Genomic DNA, 18,735 nt, shown 5'->3' with positions numbered 1-18,735 from the left:
GCAGCAATCCATGGACAGCACAAGTCAGATATCCAGGAAAGGAAATACAAGTCTGAACAGGGACAGAGCAGGACTTCAAAATGGATGGGAAGGTGGTGATCCTAGCAATCATGTTCATGCAGCACAGCACTGCAGTCATGAAGTTACGCAACTGCTCTTTGTAGACACAGGATGACTGTAAGAGGGAGGCAGCCATTAAAGAAATCAAGGAAGTAGTAAATGGGCACCGACCGCCTACAGGTACAAGCACTCATCTTCAGGCTCTCTTTCCAACCACAGAGCCATGAGTGCTGGCCTAGGAAATCAGTGTTGTGACAGAATCACAGGAAGAACTGCATGTTAACCAAAACGAGCAGGAACAGGACCAAAAGTAATCTCTTCTGGTCAAACACATTCTAGATTTCTCAGGCCAGACTTCTGAGAAGTACAGATGTTACAGACAAATCACTAAGCATATTCTGCCTGTAGAAGTACACTAAATTGAGTCTTGAGACTCAATTTATCTTCCACTGAGATATGGAAGCAACACACACAAGGAAGGCAATCTACCACTCTCAGATTCGTGTCTGCATTGCCACATATTCTCTATTACCCTGAAGCTGGAAAAGCACTTCAACTGCTAGCCAGCTTGGAATCAGTAACATAAATGAACCTAACATAACATGGCATGACTGAAATACTGAAGTGGAATAACAGATGCCATCTAATGTTAGTTGCCATGGTGAGTATGAATTAGGCCACCCAAGTACTAAATAAAGAAATAGTGAAGAACACCCTACGTTATCAAGTTAGGTAGGTTATAAATAACATTTTTTATCGCTTTTTGTACAGTTATGAGAAAAATATGAATACATGAAGTATACCAATGCAATCCATCCGTGAGGCATAAGGGAAATTTCATCTGCCTGGTCTTATGTTGCATACATACTTCTATGACTTGCTGCTTTGCTAGTTGTTTAATGAAGTAAACTAACAGCTGGTAGGAAGTGAGGAGAACATAAGTCACATTTCTTCCATAGAAGTCAAAAGGCTCAATTCAGATGAGAAGGTAAGCCATTAATCTACAGTATGTACTGCAAACATTGTGGAGGAAAACAGACCCTTTCTGTAGGACTTCTGCTGATCATCTGTGCCAAATGGAGTTAACATTGAACTGCAAGTGCACACTTCTGCAGCTGTTTCTGCAAAGGATGAGCTAAGGCAAGAGGAAAAAAAGATAGAAAAACCAGGTCTCTCTCTCAGCTGCCTTTAAGGAGTCCATGAGCACCAATTAAGACAGAAGTTTAGACTGTTAAACAACATTTCATGTTTTATAAAGAGATTCACTCTTAGCAGGAAAAGTTTAAGGATTCATTTCAGTTTCACACTGAGTTATCAGAACAGGAATGTTGCTCTTATCCACTACAGTGGGTCTGTCCTTCAGATTTTTAGACTTTTAGATTTTTAAGAACAGAATTTAAAATGCTCAAGGAAAAATCCATTGTGAGAACCACCTTAAAATTACTGCACTTGACCATGTTTTTTCACTGCATGTACTATTTAGTGAAGATGAATATGGGCAGAAGCTTATTAACAGATTATCCACCAGCATGGCACTAAGTAACCAGAGAGCCCTGATGTCTGAGACACTTTTACTTTTTTGACAGCAGCTTTATAACGTGCCACATGATTCAGGACATTATGTAGCAATATCTGACATTTCTCAACTTCAAAACATTTTGCAAGAACTTACTGCATCATCAAGTTAGAAATGTAGGATTTTACTTGTTCAACTTGCAAAAACAAATAAGTCAATAGCTTTCATATTTAAACGTACCAATGACTAAACTCAAATATTCCCTTGATAAGCCTCGCATGCAACTGAATACTGCACCTCTTCAGCTCTGCCTACAGAAGAATACAAGCATCATCTGTTTTACAGTCAACCCTGCTCTTTGTGCAACACTTTCATACCTCACTAACAGCTGCAGCTAAATCCAGCACAACACCCATTTCTAATGGAAAGCAGGTAACAAGTTATACCAAGGTGTTGTCAGGGAAAAAAAAAGAATCTTAAGTTTGCTTTTCTTTTAGAAGTACATCTGCAAGATATTTAAACAATCTTCATAAAGGATATGAACAACAGTTGATAATCACCATAAATGGCAAAAACCAAGAGCGGCAACCACAGATGATTCAAACAATTGCTCTCGTCAAGTGTGTTTTAAGAGATGTATACCACGAACAAAACAACATACATAACCTCCAACAGTTTCATTTCTCTGAACCAGGACCAAGAATGTGAATAAAGTCAGATATTTCATGCTATTAGGATCAGCACCCAGTTAACAAGAAGATCACAGCTAAAAAATGCTTTGCTACTAAAAAAAGCTGATGGCCGAGAACAATCAGAATAAACCTACCAGAATACTGCAGACTTCGCATTGTGTCCTAAGGCAGACCAGACTGTTAGATGTTAAGCTTGGTTCAAAAGCCCGTTGTCACAAATGAAGGTGATACAGCCAAAATTTGTGCATACCAGTCTGCAGAGGGGTTCACAGGTTTTGTGACGTTTCAGAGAGCAGTTCAGGATCCCCCCTGCTCCTCCAGAAAGCAGCAGCTAGCAGCAAAGTTGAAGATCCCCATGTGAATTTAAAGTTGTGTAGATATTCAGATAACAGACAAGCTAGTACCAATTTTTTGCTATTTCACATGCAAAGGATGTTTTGTTACAGTGCAAGTAGCAAGTCCTTCCTCCACAACAAGTGAAAGCTCACAGATAATCCCACAGAAGCAGCAGGATAAAAATGCTGTTGAGCCCAGCTTATACAGCACAGAAATTGGAAAAGCTTGGAACTATTCCTCAGCTTTCTATCAGATACCCCATTTCTGTTGTTGCTGCTTAAAGGTGCCACTTTACAGAAAAAGTAACTAACTTACTGCAAGACTTTCCTCAAACTGATTCACCCTTCTCAATACGCTGAGCCAAGAACAGCTTATTCCAACTGGACAGCAAACCATTACAAAACAATAGCGGAATGCGTATTATCAATTACACATGCAAAGAGACCTAAGTACAAAGTCATACGTTCTCCAGCTTTGCTACTGCCAAAAAACATGTCACAAAAGCTTGAGTTGTCTGGAACAACATGTGCAGTAATCTGACGTTGTTCCTAGACTTGGTTAAGCACCTCAGTGATGCACCTGATTGTGTAAGACAAGTCCCCTCCTTCAGATTCTGAGTACCATGACTTCTGATTCCACTAACTACACAATGTTTCAATGTTTCTCAAGCAAACCCTGAGCTGAGCACCCCCTCTGCTTCCTCTTCTAGAAGATAAACAGAAGTACTGGTTTTTATTTTTTCAAGCATCACCAGATTTCATATCACAAGAGAACAAGAAAAGCACAAAGAACCAGTCAAGCAACACCTAACATGTACATATTTAAAACTTACATTAAAAGTTGTTTCCAAAAGATAAACCAGAAAGATATTTCCAAAATTCTTCTGAAAAGCTTTTCTAAAAGAGTCATCCTAAGACTAACAACGGTGGAACCTGAAGGTGGAAATCCTCAAGACCCCCTGACATTATCAAACAGATGTTATCTCAAGCACAATGGAAGCCATCTGAGTTGTTTTGAAAGCTGACTCAGTTGTCAATTTTTACCCACATTCTTCTAATCTGGTTTATATATACTTTTATATACTTATATTTATTAGCTTATAATACTTTTCAGAGACCACGTGACAAAGAAAGTTCTTAGATCCTCTGTGGTGGTGGGACTTTAAACAAGAGTCAGAAAAAGCTAGGTCAGATAAAAGTATGTCAAAAACAAAGGAAAGAAAACTTACAAGATTACTGCCTTATTTGAAGCTGAAAACAAGTTTCTCAACATGTGAGACAACCTCCAGCATGTCAGCTTTAAACAAAATGCACATAGGAGGCATTTAAATCAAATTCAAGAACTGACTTTTAAATAGTAGTTCACTTCTGTTACACGGTAAATTGGAAAAACATGAAACTTAAGGCTCATTATAGCACTAAAGGTACTTAGAAAAAAGCATAAGCTTAAGAAAGCATGCTTTTCCAGTTCTGTGATGAAACACCAGATACCCACATGCTTTGGCTGCTCTCCCAGTTACCCTTGTTTTAGCATGAAACTGTACCGTGATGGCTTTCCAATATGCAATTTCTATTTTTCAGCTGTGAAATAAATGTATTCAAAGAAAAGAGAAACTATTGTCTAAAATAAAAATTAAATTTGGTTACACACAAGAAACTGTTGTAATTGTAGCTCTTCTGTTTCATACAGGTATGCTTGTTCTATTCCTGTAGAAGGCTGCCATGAACAGAGAGGACAGATGGGTGAAACAGGGCTGTCTCCTCAGCTGTGTAACTCCAGCATACAATCAGGTCTACAGTCAATTGTTTTTACAGAGCAGGGCAAAAAGCTAGCAACATCTAGGTTTTGTTAGAATTAATATACAATCTGAAATACACAAGTGTCCCTACAGTTTGTACAGACCACTAATTTATACAAACGTAACAAAGTATGTTAAGAGCAAAAGGACTAACTGGAATGCATAGTTTGACTCATTAGCCCTAATGCAGCTGTTCCTGTAGCACAAGACACCAATTCCTTTTATAATATAGCACAAACACCAGAAATACTAACTTTAAAAACAATTATTTAAAATACTCTTGGTCAGAGTGTTTCTGGAGAAGAAAAAAAGTTTCACTTAGGCTACTCTGATGCAGATTCAGTAGTCAGAACTACACAGGATAACACCTCAATAATCTGAGAAATGACTCCTCCTAGAGTCTGCTGCACCAAAACAGCAGCAACTTACTTCTAGATCAGAAAATTACTGAAAACTCTTGAAAGTTTCAGACAGAATAAGAAACAAGGAAACCGTCTAACAAGCAACTGGGAGGGATTAATCCTGGCACTTTAACTGTACGGAAATCCCAGTGACGCATCTGTTGCGGGTAACAGAAAGGGGCTGCCATTTCATTCCTGGTCGAGGTTCTCAGCAGTCTCAAGCCTTGCTGCACATAACTATGAAAGGAAAAGATACATGCCTGAGCACGTCCCTTGTCCCAACAGGAGAAGGGGGAGGGTTAATCACGTCTATCCGCCATTTTCTGAGCGGAGGAGGAAGACATGTTGGAACAAAAAAAAAAAAACAACAAAAGAAAGCAGCCATTTCCAGTACCAGCTCCAAACTCTCAACCTCATCAAGAACACTGACTCTCACAGAAACAAGCTCATGCTTTCTTCTGATCACTTTAAGAATTTCTCATAGCTCACAAACTGCTGAAGATCTCACTTTCAGTGCACAGCATGTAAGCCTGAGAACACGGTATGGGGCAGGGAGGGGGAGCTACAAGGATACACAGCTAGTTCTTAAGCTTAGAATGGAGTATTTTTCCCAGCAGTCCAACTCCTTCTAGAGTAAGTCTCTTATGGTGGTGTCCCAGCTCACAGGAACATTAAAGGAAAGTCACCATACTTGGCACATATAATTGAATCCTACCGTATATGCGGGATGCCAACTCCTCCTTGCAGAATTTTGTAGAGTTTGCTCTCATACAGCAGCTGGGGATGTCTGGCCTTCTGAGACTCCAACTTCACAGCAACTTCCTGCAGTGAGAGGGAACAAGGAATCAGAGCAGAGCGTCCACCAAGCACTGCCTTGCCACTGGGGTGTAGGGGCACAGAACTTCAGTATTCCCCACGCCCGCTCTGAGCTACAATTTTTTAAGCTTTTGGTGCTCAACGTCCTGCTTTTTGTTGCCTCTTCAAATCAAATCCATAGTGTGATGATTTGTATACGAATATCCATCCCAGGTCATGAAATTGAGCTGGAGATGTTACATCTTCAGATTCATGTAAGCGAGGAAGAACAAACGTGGGTGTTTCTTCTTTACAGCTCAGAGAAGCGAGGGGGAGGAAGAATAAAAAAATACGAAGAAAAAAAAACTGATGAAATGGGATCTTCTTTGTTTCTACTGCTGTTGATGAACACGAGATAAAGTGTTCCTCAGCTGAGAAAAGAGGCAGAGATGAGTGCCAGAAGACAGACTTCTCCGGCCACTGACAAGGTGCTCTTCTCTCCCTACCTCTCACAAAGCAAAGCGCCGGGTGGGGGCCCACGGCTCCGTCGGAAGGGGCACACGGCTCCCAGCCGGAGGCCGTGAGGTGCGGGCCCAGGCCCGGAGCGCGCAGCCCGGCTCCCCGGGAAGGCGATCCCGGGGGAAAGGGGCCAGGCACCGGCTTCAAGAGGGCACCGCCGCTCTCCGCGTCCCCCCGAGCCGCCGATGGAGGTGCGTGCCGCCCTTACCTCCCCGTTGGTGATGTTGATCGCCAAATAGATGTCCCCGAAGGAGCCCGAGCCGATTTTCCGCACCAGCTTGTACTTGCCCCCGACGATGAACTCGGCCTTGGAGCCGCTGCTGCTCGCCATGGCGAGAGGCGGCTGCGGCGCTCTCTCGGCGCTACGGGGCCCGGGGGAAGGGAAAGGGGAGAGAGGGCTCTACCGCCGCCCCGAGAAGGGAAGAGGGGCAGGGGAGGGAAGGAAGGAGAGGGGAGAAGAACGTAGAACGGCGGTCCCCGCCGCTCAGCTCGGGCCGGGCCCTTCGGGCGGCCGCCCCGCTCCGCAGCTCTGCCCCGCTCCCCGGCCGGGCGCCGCTCGGCTCCCCGCGCCCTCCAGAGAGGTGAGAAGCGGCCGCCGAGGTGCTGCGAGGGAGCGGGAGGGGAGAGGGGAAGGGAAACGCGAGGCCCGCTGGCTCCGCCGGGTCCCGGCCGCCGCCGGTCCCTCACTCGGCCGCCGCCGCCATCTTGTCTCTCAACCGCTGCTATCGCGGACACAAAATGCCCCCAGCCTGCAGCCGCCGCTTCTTCACCGCGCGGGGCACGCTGGGAGCGGGGCGGGGCGGCCCCGGCGCTTGCGCTAAGGTGAGGCCGCCTCCTGCCCGCGGCGCGCCTGCGCGAGGGGCAGCGCGGGCGGGGATGAGGCCGAGAGACGGCCGCAGAAAGCCCTCTGCGCGTGCGCGCACACCACCCTCCCGCCGGGCCAATGACCGCCGTCGGTTTCCATCCGCCCCCAGCAATGCGTCGCGACGCGTTCTAGATGTGCGCATGCGCGTCACTGAAGCCCGAGCCCGGGCGGAAGAGGAAGGGGAGAAGCGTCTGTGCCCTCCCTGCTCCTTAAAGGGGCTGGGGCGTCTGGGGTGCGGGCAGGGCCTGCTTGGGCCTCGGAGTCATAAGGTCTGGTGACAGCAAGTAGTGGTCACAGACAGCCGAATGTCGCTTAGAAGCCCTTTGGAGGTGGCTGTGTTTGCCCAGGGAGATGGCAGGCAATGCCCTCGCTGCCTGCACAGCAGCTGTGACACCTCTGCTGGGGCTTTTCCAGGCCATGTCAGACATAGAGCCTTGTCCTCTTGTATCCCAATTGCCCGCATTTCACCCGTGAAGTGAATTTGTGTCCTGCTGCAGTGCTGGGGCTGTAAGCACCTACAGCCCGCATTTTGTGGGGCTGAGCCCCACCACCTGAAGGGGGCCTACAGGAAAGCTGGGGAGGGACTTTCTATAAGGGCAGGTAGCAACAGGATGAGGGGGAATGGTTTTAAACCAGACGAGGGTAGATTTAGACTAGATATCAGGAAGAAGTTCTTTACTGTGAGGGTGGTGAGACACTGGAATGGTTGCTTGGTGAGGTTGTGAATGCCCCCTCCCTGGAAGGGGGGGGGGGGGGGGGGCATAACTAGGTGATTTTAAGGGTCCCTTCCAACCCAAACCATTCTATGATTCTATGTACACAGCTCTCCATGACGCTGTGAGCACACAATATCTGCCTCATTACCCCTCCCTGCCCAGCCCGACAGCTTGTGTTATCCATCCGACCTTCAGCCCCGGCCTGTCGGGAGGCAGCGCACAGGGCTGGCAATCCCAGCAGGCCTCACATTGCTGTGGGAGGTTTCTGAGGCAGTGGTGGGTTTGTGAGGAGCACGAGGGGCCCATAGCTACTCGTGAGGCTCCTGCCAGGTGCCGAGCAGTGTCACCTGCTGTGATCACGCAGAGCCATGATGTCCCTGCCTTCCCCAGGCATCTTCACCCAGGCTCCCAGCACAAGCAGCTCCCGTTCCAGACCCTGTTTCTTGCTGTCATTCAAAATCAAGTTCTCCTCCCTTGTCCTCTGGCTCAGTGCTGTGAGTTTTTCCTTTGCAGGAACACAAAACTGTGAATTCCCAGTGACTCATTATCACTCCCTGTCAGAGCGGCGTCTTCTGCTGTGCAAGCCTACATTTGGGAAATGATTCAGTCCTCAGCAAAAAGAAAGTACTCCTACAGTAATGTAGCTCATGTATATAGAAAGAACGTCTACTCAGGTTTATTTAATTTAATGGGGGCATGCAGAGGAGCTGCTTTCCAGCTTGCCTGGTGTACTTAAAGCCATGGGAATAACGAAAAAAAAATGTATTTTAAGATTGGTCTATGCACAGATTGTTTTAAATAGCTAACACTTTGATAAAACTCAGATTAAGAGGTCCAGGTTAGGACATTACTCTATCAGTAGGATGTTGTTCATATGAAGGTAGAGGAATCTTAGCATAAGAGCATCCGCACGGTAAGGGAGGCTTTTATTGCACCCACCATATTGCCTTCTAACTTGGTAAAGTTACTGTGGTACAAACACTTTCTGTCTGTACAAATGCAAAAAAGTCCTGGCTTGTGTCCATGTGGCTGTTGCCCAGTGAGGGAAGTCTGTGCTTTGCTGTGTTTCTTCCTGCGGTGGACTCACTTAGCTACAGGATGACTCCATGGTGAGAGACCAGGAGGAATGGAGAGGGAAAATTGGCAGTCGGCAATGCTGTGAACTGCAAATATCAACTCCAAATTCCCCTTATGTTTCGGGGAGTTTAGACCCAAGGTTCTACTACAGGTCCTTCTGCATTTCCAATAAAAATAAAATGCAGAAGTCTCAAAATGAGATCAGACTGTACCTTATCTGACAGAATGAAAGTGATGCTGAGAGAGCAAGCGAGCCTCCAACTCATTCCTGCCTCGGTACTGTAAGGGAGCATTTGTAAGAGCAAGAATATCCACACTCTTCTCACTGAGAGGGAAGGTGGATTTTGTGCGGAGGAGCTCTGACACATCACACGGCACTTAAGGGGGCTGGAGCTTCAAGGGCAAACGAGGTGTATCTGAACATCACACTCATTTCTAAATACAGAGCCTTTCTGTCCTCACTTGCCCTCACATTACTGTTAATCGTGATTTGCAAACAGATTAGGTCTGATGTGCACTTAGAGGCCTTTGGGGTTTAGTCGTTTTTAATGATTGCTCAGGATGGGATTTGAGCAGTCTGCAAGCGTTCGAGTCACGTATCCTTGGAGGAGCAGGAAAAACAGGTCTGCGGCTCCCGGGCGGTACCTAGCCCGTCCGTGGGGATGCAGGGGAGCCGGCTGTGCTGGGCTGTGCAATGCTGCCACCTCCTGCCTGCCGGGGGACAGCTCTGCGGCCAGGGGACGCTGCCGCCTGGGGTCCGAGCACTGCGTGGGGACCGGCCGAGCTGAGCCTGCTATAAAGATGCCCGGGCACACATCGTCTCCCAAAGGTCTGCAGTGCAAAAGCAAGCAAGCAAACAAACAAAAGTGATAATCAACAATCAGGTTGGATGTGTTGTCCTTGTGTTGAGTCCTGCAAAAATGTTAGGAATGGAGGGATTGAAAAGCAGACCTGTGTAGGCAGTGTGGGAAGGGCTGCAGGACAGGCTGGACAGGGCAGAGATGGGAGAAGTTAGCCGGCATAAACTGGGACACATCGTTGGGACACAGAAGAGAAGACCTATCAGCATCCATCACTCCTGGCCGGAACACTGCCAGAACAATTGAGTGTGGGGAAAACCTTCCCCCATCGCTAGCTGTGGCAGCTCCAGGCAGCCCGAATGCTCCTGATGTCTGTTGGACAGGTGGAGCAGCATAGCCCAGTGCCAGCATCCCACCGTGTGACACTGGGATGACCTCAGCCCGCTTCCTGTTTGCTCACTGCCTGTGGTTGCAGCCACATTGGTGCCCACCAGGTTTATGCCTTGGCCACTCCAGTTCTCTACTCATGTCTCCACAGTAACAAGGAGAGGTCTGTTTATTTGTGAGGAAGAGTGAAGGCGCATGTGTATTTCTGGGTAAGCAGGATTTAACCTAGGGAATGAACAGCTCTATTGAGAGAATGATGGTGGAGGACACTGAGACTGACGGACTATAGATGTCCAGAAGCTGGAGGCGGGTCTCATTCCACATCAGGACAGATCCGACATCCACCTGTTAAAGACCTTTTGCTCTTCTCTATTTTGGCCCATGAATCTGTCCTGTCTTTGTTCCATACATAGGAACATTCCCCTCCCAGCCCCTCATGGTAAACCACATCCTGTGCTGCCACATGCGGGGTTTGCCTTGTTGAACAACAGAGATCCTGATGGTCTGAAAGCAGTGCTGGCCTTGTAAAAAGCCTACACAGCCTGGACTTGTGTCCTGACTCTTTGGAAAGCACAGACGTCAGTGAAGGCACACAGTAGATGTGCACAAACATAGAAGCCATGGAGGTACCCACTGGATTTAAATTGATACAACTTAAAAATCCTTCACCTGTAAGTTGGGAGGAGGAGTTCAGGCTGTGCTTTTGTAGCAGCTGGCCCGATCTAAATTGACTTCTGCATCCTTCTCCCCTCCTGCTCTCCCTGCCCCCAGTGCCTTGGCCAGACCTTCTGCAGCTCACTTTGACCCCCCTTCAAAAACTGTCTGCATGTGATTCTTCCTGTTTTCTTTGGGTTAATATTTTGCCAAACTGGAATAGTTCGAGGAGCTCCAGGGTGTCCCTGCGACAGTCCCTTTCTGGCCGTGCCATGCTGTCAGCCAGAACACCAGATGGGAGTGGAGATGTGTGGCCTTCTGTCAGGAAAGGTGCTCTGCAAACACCCAGGAAGAACACAACAGTTGCTGAGTTCATTGCTAGTGACAAAAACAGAAGTTTTAGCACTAAAAAAAAAAAGAGGGGGTGAATCTGGCTGCTGGTGCCTCTTGCAAGCTATCCTTCAGCTCCTGTTCATCACTACTTTTCACATCTTTCAGGGACATGGAGGCAATGAAAGCACTTTATAGCTGCATCACATGATAAAGTGAAAAGAAGAATTCTCCTCTCTTCTCTTTCTGGAGGACAGGCCAGCAGTCCTGCTGCACGGCCCAGCCTCCAGTTGACCCCAGCACTGCTGATCCTTCATTTGTGCCTGCGTTGCAACTGAGCATCCCCACACCTCTTAATTTGATCACAGCAAACGAAGGGAGTGTTTTCAGTGTAATAAACTGGCTGTTTGATGCAGTGCTGATGGAGCAGCATCCTTTTTGCATGCTTGTAACTGTGTCAGCAAATACTTGCTGCTGTGTTGGGTCAGGAGGGAGCTGTTCATCCTCCTGGGCAGCAGGGATATCCCAGGCTTCTATAAAAAGGCTCAGGGGGAGGGAGTAACATTGAAATAACAAGCTAGACAAAGTCATAACTGAAAAAGTCAAAGGCCACATAATGCCTCCGCTCGAGAGCCATCAGCTCGTGTTTGGTTTGGGTTGGAATTTCAGAGCTGTCTGAGGTGGATGCGTCACTTCCCAGGGCTCTGCTTGCGCTGCTGCAGGTAGGACCTGGGGGCACAGGGGGTGCACGTCCTGAGTGCTTTTGCAATGCAGACCACAAAGGTGCACTGCAGCTGAGCTGAGCTGAGGGATCCCCCGCCGGGCTGTAGCCCTGCTCACTGCAGTCTGGCCACTCGCTGAGCTGGTTCACCCTCCTCACCTGTTTCACAGGCACTTGTTTCTGCTGGTCTGGGGAATCAAATGGCATCAAATGCCTCACGGCGGGACCAGCAAAGCTGGAGCTGACACGAAGGAGAAAGAGGAGAGGGATCATCAGAATCCCAAATTCTTTGGAAGTAAAATGTGTATGCTTTGCATTCTGTCTCATCACCCCTGCCACCCAGCATCAACCCCATTCCAGAGAGGCACATTTCCCCTATGTACCCTATGTAGCCAAGAATGAGTTATGTCCACAGCTCCAGCCCAAGGCCCGATCTTCTTCCTGAAATGCTTATTGTCCCAGACAGGGAGAGCCCATGGTGGTTTTGCCCCAGTTTTCATGTAAGTGGCCAAAGTCTGGGTGCAGATGTACGAACTGAGACACAACTGATGGATTTCCTTGAGGCCTGGACAGCAAAAGTCATCTCAGTATTTCTTTGCTCTTTGGCAGGAGGGACGTGTGAGCTCCTGGCACTTCCCACAGCCGAGGGATCTACACTTTAAATTAGATCTGGGTTACAGGTTTGTAGACGCAGCAGTTGCTTGTCTCAGGGCACCAGTTCTGCTCGTGCATCTCTCTGTGCTCCCCCTGCCCACGCAGCCCCCAGCAGTGTGCCCTTCACACCGGCTGTCTGCCCTCCCTCCCTCCCCAGTGCCATGGGCTATGGCTTTGCTCTGACCTTAGCTGACCCTGCTATTTTTAGTGGTGCTGGAGAACGTGGCTGGTGAGGAGCTGCTCGTGCCAGGAGGAGCCAAATCCAGCCTGTGCTGGTGACTCCAACAGAGGAGACTGTATCACCACAAGAATAAGTGAAGTGATTTTGTCTCAAACTCAAGAAGTGGGGACCTGAAAGAGCCCTGCGTGGCTAAGTTAAGTAATGCTGCCTGGGTTTTAATTCCCCTGGGAAAAACGAGACTGGTAGGAGGGACCAGGGCCCCACGGCTCTGGGGCCATGGGGAGAAAATATCTGTGAACTGACAGCACCATTGCCAAGCTGCACAAGAAGTTGGATGGGAAATTCTGTGGCCTGGGATGTTCTTGGCTGCTCGGAGTGAGTTTTTTTTAAGCACAGCCGGAAAAGGGGGATTTTCAAGTAATTTTGGTGATTCACAGGAAATGCCATTGCTGCACAGCTGATGCACTACCAATGCACTTGTTCCTGGAAGACTTTCCTGCAAAGTTTCCCTGGTGAGGTATTGCTGCCAAGAGCGGTGCCTGCAGGCCGCTTGGGTTGCCTGGGCTCTGCTGCAGAGCTCTGAGTGTCCACCCAGAAAGGATTGGAGACATGAGAGCCCTGCACGTTTCTGCTTTCCTTTAGGCCTGCAGCCAGGAGGAGGAACCGCAGGTCCTTTTGTTTGGCACAGTCCCCAGGGACAATTTGCTGAATGGCGGTGAAGCTGAGGTCGAACGTTTCCATGATGTCAGACTTGAAATTGCTTGGAGTACGCTGGTGAATGCCTTGTGAGGTGAGGCGAGAAGCTCCCAGGAAGTTATGGGACAAAGGATGTAAATGGCAGCGAGGCTGATTCATGGCTTGTCATATCTGTGGGTACGTTAAGTCCTCAGCAGCAGCTTCTCTGGCACTGGTTAATTTATTACGCTGCTAGTGAGGAGTGCTGGTATTTGGCTTCCACACCTCACTTCCACTGCTGCAATCACTCAGCACAATCATCAGAGTGAGTCTTCTCTAACGCAAAGTAACTCAGCTTGTGGATGGTGGCTGATACACAGGAGGCTGCCATCAATCTTCCTCAGTATCATTTCTTGGACAGTTTTAGGCAGCGTGGATTTCATGCACGCCACGTGCAGTGGTGTGGGATGCAGAGTGGGACAGGAGGAGCAGAACAGGCAACGCGTGCCTGAGAGCAGGCTGGGGCTCAGCCCTGCCCACCCCACGCAGGATTTGGCCATATTCCTGGCTGCTGCTGCTCTCCAGTGGCAGGAGCCAGCCAAGCACAGTCTGTCCTACTGGGTTCACCATCCTCTTTCTGAAAGCTCTGGCTTTTCTTGGCACATTCTGGGAGGGAGGACCCTGAGCTGAGAGCAGAGGTGAAGTGCTGCGCTGCCCCCAAGCCCCAAGCAGCAGGGACCCTCCCACCGCCACCCACCTCCTGGGTGTCAGAGCGCTCACAAGCTGTTCCTGGAGCAGAAGGAAGCTCGAGCAGATTGCAGATGAGGGACAAAATCAAAGGCTGCTGAGTCTGGTGATATTATTGCTCATGGCACGTCACGTGATGGCTTTTATCAGCATCTCCTCAGGGGTCGCGGAGCTGGTCCTGTGCAGCCGGGGCAGTACAGTTCTTTCCAGATTTTTGGAGCTAGTTGCTTCCTCCTATGATTAGGATAAAAAAACCTTCCATGACTGAGAGCATCCTAGAGAGCGTGGGGAGCAAGGTATGGCAGAAAGGAGCCCCATCCCTACAGGGCCTTGGTGTAAACATCTCTGATTTGTAGGCAGACTGTTCCCTAGGCCATCCAGATGTCTGGGTCCTGGGGGGATTCACAGCCCAGCAGCCCCTGCAGGGTCCCAAGTATGGGCCCATCTCCCTCATGCCATGGCCAATCTCAGCACCTGCACTCAGGCTGGTGCACCCAATTCCACACAAGCGGGCTGTCTGGGGCTGCAACCCCTTTTGCAGATGTGTCCTCCCAGTTCAGCATCTGCTCATATCTCATTCCTTCCAGCAGTCACCTGCAGGCCTGAACATCTCTGCTCAGTGGAGCAGCTTTTCGTGCCATCCAAAAGCTAATTCTTGTTGAGATCAGCAAAGCAGGGGCCGAGAGATGCTGCTTGATTATGCTTGAATTTATTCTCTCCCCTCCTCCAAAGATTATCACGAGCTCCAGTTCATTTGCGCTTGTGAAAAGCACAGGGTGGAAAGTGCCAGATAAGGGGAAAGGCTCATCACATGTTGTTGCCACAGTACAGGAAACATCACTAACAAATCAATCAGCCCCTTGATGTGCACAGCCCAGCTCCGCATCTCTGGAGCAGCATTCATGCCGTGTGGGTCCCACTTTATCACAAGGGGCTGAGGGAGCAGATGACAGGCATGCAGGCTGACTTTTTTGATGCTTCAGAGAGCAAGCTCTTTCAGGAGCTCCTTTACTGATGGCCCTTCAGCTAATTTTAGCACCAGTGAGCAGCAGCTTAGCACAGCTCAGAGCAGTGGGACTATAAAAGCAGGTGCCCGTGTTAGGTGCCCCAGGTGACCCTTTTGGGAGCTGTTTTGATTGGTTCTCTGTGCCTATGCACCACATCTCTTCTTCTCCTAGGCCCTCTCCCAATAGCACAGCAGTTGCACCAGTGTCAGACCTTCGCATTGAAGCCAGCGCAGTCACATCTCTGTACCCAACAGTGTGTGCTGCTCTGCTAAGAACTGGTGCATTGCAGGAGCTCCAGGCACATGACACTGTCTCTGCGTGCACACACTGTGAGGTCTTCTTTACAACCATGGGGAACTGGAGATTCTGCTCTGCAATCTTGAAACTCCTATTTACCTTGCTGAATTCAGTAGCACTGTGTATGCCAGCGCTCAGATCAGACCCACCTGGCAGCAGGCAGGCAGGAGACACTGGAGTCAGTGGCCATGTCCAAGCTCCTGCCACGTGTGAACTGACTCAAACTCGCATGAGCACTAAACATCCATGAATTCCCATGCTCTTTCTCTCTGCCCTGTCTCAAAGACATCGCACGGTTAGTGGCAGATTACTTGCTTTTGCCAGGTTGTACGTGTCCTGAAAATGCAGAAGAGACAGAGCAGAGGGATGCTCCCTGCCACGAGGTGTTCCAAAAAGTGCTTCAAGAAAAATAATGGACTCCAGCTGATTATTACCAACTGCTCTGTTAAAGGCAGACCTCGCGATGGTCTGCATGCTGTGGAGCAGCCTTCCTGCAGTGGCTGTCCTGGAGCAGCCGGGTGAGGACCCCAGGTGTTCCCAGGGAGCTGCCGGGTGTATGGCCTCATCGCACTGCTCAGTGGCACACAACCAAGGCTGTGTGACAGCTCACCCTGGCCAGATGCTGGCAGAGGAGCAGTCAGAGTGCACCAACAGTTGCCAGGCGCAGAGCCCAGCTCCCAGCAGCCCTGCAGCCTGCAGGAAAAGATGCTGGCTCTTTGTGTTCAATAACCACGCAGATTTTTCTTCCATGAATTCATCCTGTTTAAATGCTTTACATCTGTCACATCCTGTGGCCAGGAGCTCTACAGTTTTAACTATACGTTGCACCAAGAACCACTTCCTTTTTGTTGTGTTAAACTTCCTTCAGGTAGTTCCAGCTGGAGCCCCTACTCCTGCGTCAGAGGAGGCAGTGCACAGTTCCTGCCTCCCTTTACGTGCCTGCCAGGACCACACGGCTCTGTCTCACCACCTTCCACCCATCCCTGCTCCCAGTCATGGAATTGTTCCTAACCCTGAGGCTGCTGCAGGGCTTTGTGCACTCAATTCCCTTCCCTTCTCCATCTCTCTGTGACATGGAAGCAACAGGAAAGCCAAACCTGCACACATCCTCCTAAGCTGTTGGCAGTCACGGTCACTTTGCAATTCCTCCTCTTTCTTAGAACATTCATTTTGGGGTGAAAATCTCAAATCAGGTGTGTTTGGGCCAATGTTGCCTGCAGTGATGCAGGCTCTGGGCACACAGTGGTTTCTCATTCAGAGCAAGGAGACCCTGCTGGCAGCTCCAGAGAGGGCATCGGCTGCAGCCCAGGGCACAGACCAAGCACAGGGAGCCCTGTGAGGCCAGGAGCCAGGAAAATCTCTCTCTTGAGAGCCTGATAATGAGCAGAAAGAAAACATAGCTGTCGTTTTGCATCAAGGCTCCTAGGGGGAGCAAGGACACGCTGCGAGTGGCCTGCTTGGTCCTGCTGAACGTGAAGGTGCTGCTGCTGGCTGGCGGGGCTGAGCTTTTGTGTGCCTCACATCAGCTCTCCCTGTGCAAAGATATCTGGGGGCCAAATCTCTGGTGTGCTCTTCCACGAGGAACCAGCACATTACTTGCTGTGGTGTGTGACACATCCCCTGCCACAAGCCCCCCTCCCAGAACACGGGGCGTGCTAGTTTCCTACCAGCTATGGGGTGGCTTTCACAACCATTTCCAGCCCAGGCAGAAGCCTGGGGATGCTGGAGAGCTCTCAATGGCCCCAGAACTTGCCTTGGCCAAAAGCGGGACCCAGAGCTTGGCAGAGAGCTGGGAGGCCTCGAGGCTGATGGCTCTCCATCATCACAGCCCGGGAGGAGGCCTGCAGCTGGCGCATAGGCTGGTGACTCAGGGGGTGAAGAAGCTGGAGCTGGCATCATCTACCTGGATAAATAATGGAGATGTCCTTTCTGACACTGCCATTGCCTTGTGGCTTGATGGGATGAAGTAATTTTTGCTGACGCAGCATGCTTGAGCTGGGTGCTGTCACCTTGGCAGGAAACTCCATGTTGCCACAATTGGAAATGTCCACACGGAAATGCCAAGTTCTCCCTGAGAAAGAGGAAGCCCAGAGGAAGGAGAAGCCCAGGCATCGAGCTGTTCCCCTGGGAAGGCTTCCCCAGCCCATTGCACGATGCCCACCCTGCCCTATACCCCAATGCCCGGGGCTGGTGGCTTTGCCCAAGTCATCCTCGCCACACTCTGAGCCTCAGCACACCAGTTTTGTGGGAAGAGTCCCTGCCCCCAGCAGTGAAACAAACACACAATGCTCCCTTTCAGGAGGGTAGCTGCTGTGCTCACTGGTGGCGGAGACACAAGTCCCATCAAATCAAAGACACTCCCAGTTGCGTCGGTGGAAAAACGAATGGAGAGCTTGCTCACAAACTGGATTGGCAGCTTCAAATGCTGCTCTTGCCTTCCTCCCACCTTTTGTTCCTCCAATGAGCAAGAGTAGCTATCTCCTGCAATGTGTGCTGCGCAGGGAGCAGCTATTGCCATGCCTGCAGAGCAGCCGCTCCTGCAGGAACCTGCCCAGGGCAGCAGATACTAATGGGACTAAAGAGGCAGCCAAACCCAAACAAGGTGCATCTTGAGGAGACGTGCCTCTGCTGAGCTCCTCATGCCCTCACCTTGCACAGCAGAGCCACTGCACCCTGGGTGAGGTGTGAGCAGCAGGGTGCCTGGATGCTCGAGGGCGCCTGGAGGAGGCAGCTCCCTGGTGACCTGGCAGCTGCAGGAACTGCACAGGCAAGCAGACACATCCTCCATGGCTGCAGAGCACCAGAACCCAGAAGCAGCTCAGTGTGTGCAACCTTGATGGGCAGGGATGGGAGATCTTGCAAACCACGGCCCTTACAAAATAAGCCATTTGCTACCTGGCTGACATTAAACTGTTCTCCTTCACCAGCAGAGGCATCAGCACAAGAAGCAGCCACCAGAAAGAAAAGACCCTGAGTCAGCAGCCTTGGATGTTTTAGGGTAGGAAAAGCAATTCAAGGCAGCAAGGATGGGGAAGGGAGAGGGAAGGGCCCAGAGGCTGGTAGACATGAAGCCTCAGGCTGTAAATGTGGGACAGGAGATGTGAGCTGCTGTAGTCCTGGAGAGGGTGAGAGGAGCTGATGTTCCTTACACAAAGTGGATCTATCCTAATGGTTGCGCCTGATGATCTTAGTTGTCTTTTCCAACCTCAATGATTCTATGTTCTTCTTAGGAGGACTGCTCTTCCCATTGGATTCACTGCAGTGGGGAAAGAAGAGCCCATGGGAATGAAGAGTGAAGCCCACAGCCTGGGAGGAAATGTGAGGGGCAGCAGTCTGAGCTGCTACTCCACCTCATGCTTCTTTCGCCAGGCACAGGGACATGTGCTGCGGGGATGATGGCATGGAGGTGATGCACAGTCAGAGCAGTGACAGTGATGCTCTGCCATTGCCACCAAAGAGACCCCCACACAGAGCAGAGAAGGAATACATGACACAGCTAAGCCAAAG

At 49.6% G+C, this 18,735-nt stretch overlaps 1 protein-coding gene across 4 annotated transcripts in view; it reads right to left on the bottom strand.

Moving 5' to 3' along the window:
* Positions 1-6,911, bottom strand: part of CSNK1A1 (casein kinase 1 alpha 1) — a 33,767-nt gene extending 26,856 nt beyond the window's left edge. For all 4 annotated transcript variants that reach the window (NM_205053.2, XM_015293672.4, XM_015293673.4 and 1 more), the window contains exons 1-2: positions 6,326-6,911; positions 5,519-5,625 (exon numbers count right to left, since the gene is read on the bottom strand). In NM_205053.2, the coding sequence (NP_990384.1) occupies positions 5,519-5,625; positions 6,326-6,448 (230 nt within the window). In that variant the 5' untranslated portion in view covers positions 6,449-6,911. The remainder of the gene's footprint in view (positions 1-5,518; positions 5,626-6,325) is intronic.
* Positions 6,912-18,735: the final 11,824 nt, after the last annotated feature.

The sequence above is a fragment of the Gallus gallus genome, chromosome 13 (genome assembly GCF_016699485.2).
Source record: "Gallus gallus isolate bGalGal1 chromosome 13, bGalGal1.mat.broiler.GRCg7b, whole genome shotgun sequence".
In the NCBI taxonomy this organism is placed as follows: Eukaryota; Metazoa; Chordata; class Aves; order Galliformes; family Phasianidae; genus Gallus; species Gallus gallus.
The sequence above is the reverse complement of the archived record's forward strand: the minus strand, read 5'-3'. Positions and strand labels throughout refer to the sequence as shown.